Raw genomic sequence first — 12285 nt, 5'->3', positions numbered from 1 at the left:
AACATCTCGAGCGATTCTATTTTCAATCTTGTTCGTGCTGGTTGTTCATGTGGCAAAGCTGTGATGTGACACTGTGTCTCTTCTCCCTCTAAAGATGCAAAAAGAAGACCTATCAAAATTCCCCGTGAAGCTTCCCACGCCTAAACCAACGCCGTGTCCACGAAGCATCTGCCTCACCAGTGACGAAAACCCAAACTTCTTTCTCCTGTACCAGGCCCATTGGACGTGCCCACGCGCTGAATTACCCGGTAACAAAGGACATTGATAAACCACAGTATTATCTCTTACGAAGCAGCCGCAAAGATAAACCTTATCAAAGTTATTTAAATCTTAAATATAAATCCAACAGTCTAAATAGCGCATATGATTCTGTCAGATTGTTTCAGCTGCCTCATATCCTCAGTGCCAACAATGCCATGGTTTCTTCTTCTCCTTTGGGTTACTTGCTTTTGAAAGATACAAAATCAAAAGTGTAATAGTTGGACAAACAAAAACACCGTCGAGTCCAGAGCTGAAACTGTAGTACATGTGCGTTTTATTGCGCATGGTACAAACCGAGCATCACGCGCCACTTTAAAACATGAAACATCCCAGAATATGCCATAAAACAGACCAAAAGGCACAGAATTAAATGCTGGATGAAATATCACAGATTATGGTTCTCTGTGTAAACAATGTGTGGCGGGCATGAAGACTGTAGATTCCTCGGAAATGTTACTGTAATAACTTTGTGCTTTAATCACTTTACAGACGCTTTAACATTTATCATATCCAGTGTCACTGCTCCAAGTCAGCGCGAAGCATCAAGCCTGGCGTCGTTTTCAGGGGCGGAGAAATATTTGTACCTATTGTGCAATGGCTCAGACAGGATTTGAATATCCAAATAAGTCTAACCAAGCCAAAAGCCAAGCTGCAAGGCAGAGCACACATCTGGTGGTGCGCATTTGTTTTGTTTCTTCGAAGTTGTCAAGGTAAACTTACAGCGTCGCAGTGGCTGGATGCTTCTCCGCCAATAGCTGCTCACCTCAGCTCTGACGGACTGAGCGGTCATGCACCTCAGTGTGCGCTACACAAGCAGCCAGAAGTCTAATGATGCGCAGAGATAAACAGATGCATTTACCGAAAACTGCAAAAATAAACTGCCGTTTATTTCATCATTTCTTGGTAAATGCTGCAGCATGTTAGAGGCCGCTGGACACGGCGGACAGGCAGCTTGTTGGCGGGTTTTTTGAATATTGGATTTCTGATTGAAGGAGATCCATTGTGCAGCCATGTCAGGGGCACGAGAGCAGCACGAGCCAGTCAAACAAAGGTGGCAGATGGCTTTCCTGCTCCGATGAATTATTTTGAAGTCACAAAGACACAGGGACCATTAAGATATTGCAGCAAGGTCAGATGGCAGATTTATTTTATGTTTCAAAAATTAATAATGTCGTTTCTGTAACTGCTCATAAATTATATATACATATATTATAATGACAATAAAAGGTTCACACTCACAAAAACACATTCAGAAAAACAGAAAAGGTGATGCCAATACTGAGGATGTAGACTTTTCCTTGCTGCTGAGAACATCAGAACATGAACGCCTATCGCTGCAGTCCTGGATTTCTTTGGAACATTTACCCAATCAATGTTAATACAATTTGAATTGAAAAGGAACCTGGTAACAAGGAATAAGCAAACGGTTCTTCTTCAGGTTGCAGAGGGACTCAAGCTTTCATCAACTGAGTAACACTTCAGCAAAAATAAAATCAGCTCTAACCTTACAGAATTTAAAATCTTTTAAGATTTGCAGACCATTAGAAACTTCTGTGTATTTTTCTGTGCTGTGCAGTTGCATGCACCCGCGCAGTCCTTCCAGGTTGCAGCAGAGCCGAGCCATCAGAGGGCGGGGCATGTACACGGGGTCCGCCCACAAAGACAACGCGCCTCATGTCATTGAGCCACAAACCTCGTGTTGTAAAAGGGCGCTCAATACAACTGCAGCCGTCAGCCAGCAACGATCTGCAAGCGCTGCAGCACTGGCTTTAACGCACAAACAGAGGAGCAACGTCTGGTAGGTTATTGTTTATTTATTCGTTTATTTACTTTCGTTTTAAAAATTTGTATCATAGCTGTTTACTTGTTTTGAACATGTCGTTTGTGTGAAGTGTATAGGACTTCATTTCATCCCAAAACACCACGATTTACATGTAATCTCAAACTGCTGTTTTAATATGATAAATGTTCGTGGCTTTGGAATTAAAATATTATTTTATTTCATGTAGGCTTATGTTGTCTGAGCTTGAGTAAGATTTACACCTATAACCAAAGCTTTTAACTGTAACACGTGACTCTGAAAATGTGGATTAGATTTTATGATATTGAGACGTGTGTATAATCTGCTACTGTACATCTTTACATTTCTTGTACGGGCAACATTGTGTCTCCAGTGTTTGATGTAGTTATTTGGTGTAGCTGCAGTAAAACTAGGCCGCTGAACCTGACTGTAAATCCTATCAAATAAAGTCAGCAGAGACACAGAAACTATTTCAAGTCCACTTTACCACATTGCCAGTAAATTACATCACACCATGAGTGGTCTCAAGCTTTTTTTTTTTGACTTTTCACTGCAGACGCTGCATTGTTCAAACGCTTGTCTTGTCAAATTAGTTGTCCTGTTTCTGTCTGTTGCTAATGAGCCTGAGTGTGAGAAAGTCTGAGCACAGATATTCTCACTGCAGCTCATGGATGACTGGGTCGCTGTGGGAGAGACACCGTGACGCAGTTCAGGGGGACAGAAGACGTCTCGCTAATGTCTTCAAGCTGCGAGACAGACAGGAGAAACAAGGTGAACTTTAGGATAAGACGATAGAACTTATGATAATTTAAAATTCTTTAAAATTCTTAGCTCCACATATGGTCATATAAGAATCAACCTCAAATGATATGTTATCATTACTATATAACTATAAATATACAGGTAATGTGATCTCTTTATAGGTCTACATCAGTCTGGAGCCTGTTTATTGACAAAGATTTATGTCCATATAAAAACTAAGAATAACTTGTTTTTCCACAGCATCTGCACAGTTCCAGTTGTTGCAATGTGTTTATTAGATATATATCAGCTGCTAACATGACAGAGACATGGAGAATTTGAAACCTCACATTCTGTGTTTGTTTGTAACGTTTACGATGAAGGAGTGTGTGAAGAAGGGGAATCCTGCATTCCATAAAAAATCTGAAAATGTGAGGAAAATCATTGTACATCAAAATTTTAAAAAAATGTCAAATCAGTTACAGTATAGATAATCAATTTCTATACAACAGAACCTCCTAAATGTTTTGTGCTTCATTCGAAAAACAGTAGTAGCCTAAATGTCAGAGTAGTCTTATAGCACTGGTTACATCAGGAAATATGGCTGCAATGTTTATTCAACCATCATTCAAGAACAGATTGACCTATAATGATTCCATATTCATGTCTTCAGGTCTAAAGCAATGTTGGCAAAGTGTGTAAAATCTCAAATGATCAAGCTTAAATATCAAAATGTATATGTAGGCTATAATTAGATTTACATGTGCAATCATCTACTTTTGAATTCCTCCTGCAGAGAATGCTTCACAAGAGACTGCTTTAATTTAATATGTTTCGCTGATGTTTTAAATGTGATACAAATTCATTTCAGCTCCAGCAAGAATGGCAGACAGTCAGAGAAAGAAAGAAAGAAAGAAAGAAAGAAAGAGAGAGAGAGAGAGAGAGAGAGAGAGAGAGAAAGAAAGAAAGCTTAAGTTTGGGGATAGTAGATAAATAAAGTAATATCCTCTCTGTGTGCGTTGGTCTTCTTTCAGCTGCTTAATAAAGTTTATTTTGCCTGGTGTCTTTTTTATGAACAGTACATCTACTTATTATCAACCACGGTGAGCAACAGCTGTGTGCTTTTTTTCTTTTGTTATACAAACGTGTAGCAGGTTATTAGTACTGTAGATCACACATTAAGGTACAGACACGCTTCTCTCTGTGCTTCGACATAGACTGAAGGCCTCTTCCCTGCACGCGCCCGTTTGCTCAAGCGAAAGCAATTAGTCTATGGCACGCGCCAAACAGCTGAGCCGCTGCAGATGGCGCGTGGAGCTGCTCAATGTAACTGCAGGCCTACGCTGTAATTTTGATGTAAGAGTGTGTACAATTTATTTTGAAATTGTGACGCCTGATATGGTAATGAAAAAGAATACATTATTATTATTCATATTACCATTGTTTATTATTATTATTATTATCATTATATAATATTAACATACTTCATGGACAAAGTCGGCACAGTAAATTTGAGTCATCAGAGCTGGCCTCTCATAAAGAGGGTTCTGAGTTGGCCATAAATTTGAAATGAACGGCCATCTTTGATAAGCTTATACGCTTAAACTGCTATGAAGAGTTTGAGGAGCACAACGGTCAAGTCTTCACTTAGTAAAAGCCGAGAGAATGCGGCACTCCTCTCTTGATGGTACCCCTCTGTTTAAGGTACTTTTAGGCCATTTATTGTTGCAAACAGACAGTGGGTTGTTACGTTATAGGCAGCATGAACTTGAGCAGATAATGTCCTAAATTTGAATGTTCCCGCGCGGCGGCAGATGTAACGACACAATAGATGGGGCCCACGCGCTGAATAATCGAGTCCAATTTGAATAACTGTCGCACGTCTGACGCGTGCAACGAGTATCCCAGCTTTCCCAGGCTTCCCAGGAAAACCGTTGGCAGCCCCTTTCCAGTTCAATAGGGATTTAGCTGCTCATTGCTTGAAGTTGTGGGAGCGTCTTTAGAGAACCCTGGGAAAAAGCCCCATTTCACCTACACATGATTAAACCCTGTGTAACACCCATCATTATACAGAGCAGCTACAGGCTGCAGCTGCTGCCAACACGTCGTTTGAAGTGTGGGTTTTATGAACCAACAGACAAACGAGGACAAGTAAACAGTATTTCAAAAAGACAACCGTTAAGTAATCAATACCCTATTTCATATAAAAATAGGCGAGTGTTATCCAAACGTCATATCCTGTAAATAGTCCGTTTGTGCCATTATGTTGTTAGAACTGGGTCGGTATATTTAAACAAAATGTGGGTTTATATTTTCCTATAGACCAAAAAAATCACAATAAATAAATTCAATTTACTATACTGATAACAAGGTACTGGCATACATAGCCTATATTATAAAGAAAATAAAATATCCCATACACACCAATAAATGGGCTGTATTCAACCTAATAGTAGCCTAGCCTATCTGTCTACATTAACCCATATAGCCTAATATTAAGATGAAATGCCTGCAGGAGGTAATTTATAACCCCCTAAATATTACATTTATTATAGGCCTACACATAGGCCTATTTTTATCCGCAAGAAAGACCATCATTATCATTCCTAAAGTGAAATATAGCCCTATGCAAGATATTTAAGGCTATAATGGCATTGATGAAGTGTCCCCTAAATCGTGTTGGAGAGTTTTTATTGTCCATTTCCTTTAGGGAATTGTACCATTAGTCCAAATGCTCGTGGGAATCCCCCACCCCACATTGGCGCCCGGTGTTTATTACAGTTGGACTTGTGCAACAGATGGGCCGAGGAGGCACGCGCCTAGCACGAGCCTCGCCCGCAACCCCCCCCCCACACACCCACATCCTGCAGAGGCCGCTTGAGCGGAAAAATCAATCAACCTAACCATTGCTCTGATACGTTAACGCCCTGACGTGAGTAAGACGGCTCACAGTGACTTAATGAAGCCAATAAAAAAAAAAAAAAGATGACGTCACACCTGCACACCTCTGCAGGCATTGCTGCACCTGGCAGAATATGAAGCGTTCCTGCCACCGTTTGGTGGTTAAAAGTATAACAGTTCACCACAACGGCGGATTCATAAACTGAAAATATGTGTCCCCTTCTTTTCAAAGCAGAGAGCAGGGTGTGAGGGGCTACATGCAACAGCGTGTATTTATGGGGGCACTGCAGTAACTAAATGTAACTTAAAGAAAAATGCAAAATGGACTTATGCATAGTGTTTTAAAGGCTAATGTCTCTATTGTACCTAAAATCTTATGTGGCAACTAATGCTATAAGCCTAATTCTCAGTGGACTACATAGTTGGCCAGTATTTCCCTCTGAAATGCAGTGAAGAGAGTGGAAATACTCAAGTACTTAAAATTGCAATTAATTGCAGTTCCACCACTGCACATGTCACAATAAAACTTTATAAAAATATGAATAAAATAATAAATAAAAATTCAAAAATATTTTCGGTACCCCTTTACAATAAGACTATCCTTATAAAGGATTTATAAATGGTTTCTAATGAGGTTATTAATTCGGTTGTTAACACTTTATAAATCATAAATAAACAATTATAAACAAGTTATAACACAGTTTTCATACATTGATGCAGCTCACTATTTGGCAAGATCAAGTTAATGAGATACTGCCATTTATAAATGGTAAAAGGAGCCTTATAGTAACTCATTAATAAATGTTGATGTGTCTCACACTTTACAATAAGGCTCCTTTCACCAGTTCACCAATAACTGACAGCTACAAACGCTGATGATGGAGAAAACAAAGAAAGCTCGTAACTAATGAGACATGAGGATTAACAGTACAGGCAAGCAACAGGTCACTGTTGCCCTTTTTATCTTTAGTATTATAACAGCTTATAAATGATTCATAAAGTATTAACAAATAACTTATTACTAGTTATAAGTCATTCATAAATCCTTTATTAGACTAGTCTTATTGTATTTATTTATTATTTATTATTCATTTTATCATCAACCATTCATTACTCAGGGGTAACTCCTGGTAGACCCAGAGCATCAGTGATTCAGTCTTCACACAGTTATAAAGTAAAGCTTCTCCAGAAGCACAAATGATGTTGCTAAATACCAGAACATTTAAACCAATCTGATTATACTGTGGCTCACTGGCTCACAAGACAGTCATTGTTTTTATTCAAATTATAGCAACACTGCAAAAATGACTGATGCATCACCATGAACTATCACAACCATAATTTAATATAATTTAATAAGAGATTTCTTACTTTAAGAAAAGCGGCTTTCTGCCAGAGTCTCTGCTTTACTCTCCTGTGTTTTCAACGTCACATAGATACTGATTTTGTACACATCCTAACTTTACAGAGAAACGCACACGCCATCATCATCATCATCATCATCATCATCATCATCATCATCATCATCACATCACCATCACCATCATCATCATCATCATCATCATTTTGAAGGTTACAGTTTCACCAGGGACCACCAGATGGACCTCTACTGTCCGCAAACTGTGTGTGTCCAGTGATGCTGGTTTCACGGCCATATGTGGACGGATGCAAACAAGACTGTGCATGTGTTCAAAAGCTCATGGCTGAATTATCATGTAGCCGTGGGTCTATACCTGCCCGACACTCACCACCACCGTTGTATAACTTTCTCTGACGGGCTATACTCAGAGGTTTAAGAAGCCTGCTCGTACTGCCCCTTTAACTTCTGAGCCGATTTCCAGAAAGCAGCAACCTGTAACAGGCTCAGCGATCCTCCCCCTGATGGATTATTTAACAGGCGCAGAGTCCCATGTCGCCATCTGCTATAGGAAGAAAAACACGGCGGAATATTCTCCGAGGCTCATGATACACGTTAGTTATTCGGAAACAAATAGGGCAAAACAAAGAAATAAAAAATGTTTATGGGAACACAAACAGCAAACTAGTGCAACAGGTGTTGAGCGTCCTGCGGGCGTCAGACAGAGCAGAAGCGGATTACTGGCCCACATCGCCCGGCAAAACATAGAAAGCAGGTTAGTTTACCACCCAGATACAGAATAGTGGACTGAGCTTCATGACAACATGTAAAACGCGTCGCCTGTGAAAGGAAACTGATCTTGTTTTGACCGTTTGGCTGTAGAGAGATGTGGAGCGATAGTTGCGCCTTCCTGCTAAACTGACCGACTGCAAATATCTGAAACTTTGTGAGTACAATGTTGATCCCATCCACACGGTGAACTGATCGGGCTCAACCAGCGCAACCAAAGGAAGGAGACGTACAACCTGCAGCGGTCATGGTGGTGGAGGGGGACAGGACGCTGCTCGCCGCAAGGCAAGGGGATGTGCAGAAGCTGAAAGTGCAATTAGCGGCAAAAGCGCTCACTGCCGACGTCAAGGATGTGCTGGGGGCTTCACCGGTCCACCACGCGGCCCGAGCCGGAAAACTGACCTGCCTGCGTTTCCTAGTGGAAGAGGCCGGACTGCCGGGCAACTGCCTGGCGAACAACGGAGCAAGCCCGGCGCATGACGCTGCAGCCACCGGCAACCTGGCCTGCTTACAGTGGCTGCTGACCCAGGGTGGATGTCAGCCTGCGGTGAGTGACCTGAGCGGGACCGGTTGGAGTGTGGCAGACAGAAGCCTAATTCTCTGTTTCCTCTGGCTTGGTTGTGTAGCCTACGTGCCATGCCCCCGCACCCAGTTCCTTTCCAACATCCAACCCCTTTTCAGTTAGACCTCTCCAACTAGAGCTGGAGCGGTCTACATGGGGTCCTCTGACCAATGACAGTGTATTTTCATGCCTAAAACATACAGTAGATGTTTGGTGTATCAGAACAGAGTTTGCGTTTGAAAACGAAAAAAGTGTCTGAAATAATATTTAGAGCGTCATCAGATACTAAACCCGTGCTAATAAAATCCATAAGTGGCTAAATGACAAAATAACATTCTACATCTTTTACAGGGCGCTGTGTCTCTGTGTCCATAAGAATTATGATCTAAACCTAAGGACACTGTGAATTCACTTCTTGTCCCCAAACTGAAACTGTGTGAAACTGTAAAACCACAGTCCTTTTCTCCTGAGTGGTAATTATCAGAGATGAATGAAGTTAACTTCATCCAAGATAGCAACTGCCTGCAGAAATTCACCAGTAACAGATGTAGCATAAGACCGAACCAGACATCACAACATGGTGCGTGTACAGTGGTCTGGTTAAAAAACACACACTGCTCCCTTTCAAAAAGAAGAGATCCTCAGACATTCACAAGAGCCTGAATGCTGTTGTGTTACTGCTCTGAGAAGACATATTTAAAGTGCTAACACTCTGATATGAATACAAACATCTCAAGGAACACATGAGACGTCAGTACATGTAAATTACTGTCAGGTGTGGGTCAGTGGAAATGCTCTGAAAATGTTACAAGATCTCTTTGGTAATTTGTGACATTTAGTTGTAGTTTAAAAGCCACTATGCTGGCACCGCCTCATGTCCCAGTGGTAATGAAGTATGCAAAACTGGATTTGCAAATGTAATTTCCTTTATACAGTGTGTATTGTGACGTCGAGAGAGCAAAAATAGAAATACATAATGACAGTGTTGTTTGATCAGTGGTGGTAAAGATGTTTGGTACCATAAGTACTATAGTTAAACCTTCACATGACAGATTAAAACCTTATGAGCTCTTATGACTCAGTTACCTCGTTCCCATGTCCCTGCTGGTAGTAAGATGCGAGGCATTCACACCAGTGAAGGAATGCAGCAGGCACCATGAAGGAGTGTACTGCTCTCCAAAATATACACTCATGCACCGCTCAGTTTCCCAGCACTCATACAGACATTATAGTGTGTTGTGACTGTAATTACAATACAGTGTTTCTCTTTAGAAACACAGAATAATAGATACAATCCATCCATCCATGTTTAATATCTGCTCACACTACGCAGGTTATCCCAGCATGCTTTAGGTGCGGTCAGGTCACCAGTCTATCACATACAGGTAGACAGAACATTTAGAATTAGTTGCCACTGTGACTGTAGAATGAAAGCCATGCACACATGTGGAGACCATGCGAACTCCACACACGAGGGACGGGCCAGATTCCTAACCAACACTGTGTTCGGTCTGAGGCCACAGTGCTGAGCCACCGCGCTGACCCATAATGTTTTCTCCCACTCAGAAATGATTTATACTAACACGACAGAAACAGAAGCACCACACCTGAGTCATTCAGGCACTTGATCTAACCTGTAGTAATCTGTGACTCTAAATTTGAAACACAGAGTAATAAGAGCTCTTTTATCTCCATACTGTCTCCATTACTTTTGAGGACTGCCTGACAGAGCACATAAGAGTGGCAAAGAAAACCCCATGCCAAGAACTGATAAGATACTTGGCTGACATTTAGTAAAAACCTATCAATTACCAGTTGCAGGGCAGTTTACTTGATGGTAGTCAACGCTTGTTTCCACTTTTCACAATTGTGTCTTTTGCTTCGTGTTACTCCACTGGCATCCTGATTTCATCTGAAGGTTCTTTAGTAAGACTTCTATCCAAAGAGCATGTAATTACAATTGTTACTTATTGGTCCATCGCTTGATCCAAAGAATGAAAGTAAGCAACGGGTAAATAACAGTTTTAAAAGGAACATGGCAGCTGTAAAACATGTCTCTTTGCAGTCAGGGTTGGAGGAGAGAGTTGGAAAAGCCATGACAATTGAAATCATTTCTTTTTTTAATTAGTAACCACTCCAGCCCTGACGGGTATGTGGCTTTAATGTCTTGAGTCCTTTCAGATTCTCTTTTCTGGCTTTTCTTATTTCCAGGTTTGAGTGCAGTTGTCGGCCTATGCTGCTTGGAAATGCAGCAGGTTAGAGGCTCATTAGAACGTGGGTTGTGTGTGGACAATTTTGATGTAGAAGGTATTATTATACACAAGCTAAGCGTCCTTTCTCAAATATGCCCACTACCCTTGTAGTAGTTGTGATGGTTTCTTACACATTTCGGAAAATCATGTACAATAATGAAAAAAGTCTCTGTTTGAATATGATTAGTAGGAACTGCTTCCTGAAAACCTCTACAGGAGCAGTATGCTGTATAACTGATTAACAGCCTGATAATATAACTCGTGGTGTTATGCCGTCAAAGTATTGTTGTTATAAAGTTTTTCATGTTTTACATATTTCAGCTCTCTTGCTCTTTGGTTTAATTTACAGGACAGGGACAGTTCCGGTGCCACCGTTCTCCATCTTGCATCCCGCTTCAGTCACTATGAGATCACTGATTGGCTGCTGAAGAGCGGTGAGGTGGACCCTGGGGCCTCCACCGACACAGGTGCCCTACCTGTTCACTATGCAGCTGCCAAGGGAGACCTGCCATCTCTGCGACTGTTACTGGGGCACAGCCCGAAGTAAGAGCAACATGGTTTTGTCTTTAAAGGGCGCTGCAGGCCTCTGTTCACTGTGCTGAAAGCTGTACAAGCTGTTGGTTTCTTCTTGCTGTTGACTAAAAGTGATTTGAATTGGTATCATAAGTTTTAGTTGATCTTAACACCACCTCTAAAAGCAGACTGGGCTTCATTGTGTGTAAACACAGTATTCGATACAAATTGCTGTTTTACTTAAAAATGTGGAAAATGACATATATGTGATATTTAGTGATACACAGGTTTTGTCACTTCATGGTGATGAGCATCACTATAACTGATCCGTGCTAAAATCTATCTTGAGAACTTATTTTCTTGTATCATCTTTTTGTTATTCCCATCCTCTATGATTCCGAAATTCCAATATTGAAATGAAAATCTGAAGTCATCTTAAACCATTTAACAGACATGACAAAATTAGGATCAACAAACCAAATCAATATGAAAGTACATTATAAGAGTTGGATTTAAAGCTCAACTTTCATGCCAGATCCATCACTCTCACCCACCATTTCTTTTTCTCTCTCTCTTTCTTTGATCTGGTCCCCTTCAAATCTGCCTTCAGCCTTGAAGCAGCTGTACAGATTTGATTTCAAAAGCCTTTGATGATTTTAATTCTTTCAGCTTTTGCCCGCTGTTTGTGACTGGAACAGGTTGCACTGGATCCACAGTTCAGATTCAGATTCCAGACTGTTGGCACTGTAGCAGTCTCACATTGATAAGTCAACTCTCATTTCTTTTCGGATGCTTACCAAGTAATTCAGATACAGAAACAGCCGGAGTTTTAGTCAGGAGATCAGCTTCTGGCTCATACTGTAGGAAGTATTTGTTCCTGAACCTGAACTTTTTGATACCTGTGGAACAGTCAAAATACTTTGTGCTCAAATCCCATTTAGAAAAGAACAACAACCTCTCAGTGGTTTGATTGTCCCAATTATGCGTGAGAACTAATATTATTAATCGTCTTGTTTTGTCAACCAAACGGTCCAAAACCCAAAAATGTTCAGTTAACTGTACTAGAATGCAAGGCCAAAAAAACAGCAAATTCTCACATTTCAGAACC

General features: G+C 40.9%; 1 protein-coding gene across 4 annotated transcripts in view; it reads left to right on the top strand.

Moving 5' to 3' along the window:
- Positions 1-7610: 7610 nt before the first annotated feature.
- The window catches only part of espn (espin), a 39087-nt gene continuing 34412 nt past the window's right edge, over positions 7611-12285 (top strand). For all 4 annotated transcript variants that reach the window (XR_015438549.1, XR_015438550.1, XM_087179666.1 and 1 more), the window contains exons 1-2: positions 7611-8397; positions 11014-11207. Coding sequence is in view for 2 of the 4 variants with exons in the window: in XM_087179666.1 (XP_087035792.1) it covers positions 8098-8397; positions 11014-11207 (494 nt within the window). In the remaining 2 variants the exon portion in view is untranslated. The remainder of the gene's footprint in view (positions 8398-11013; positions 11208-12285) is intronic.

Source organism: Seriola lalandi, unplaced genomic scaffold, assembly GCF_002814215.2.
Source record: "Seriola lalandi dorsalis isolate HSWRI2012SDOR001 ecotype SW California unplaced genomic scaffold, Sedor1 jcf7180002054861, whole genome shotgun sequence".
Taxonomy (NCBI): Eukaryota; Metazoa; Chordata; class Actinopteri; order Carangiformes; family Carangidae; genus Seriola; species Seriola lalandi.
Note: the sequence above shows the minus strand (reverse complement) of the source record. Positions and strands in the feature narration are given on the sequence as shown.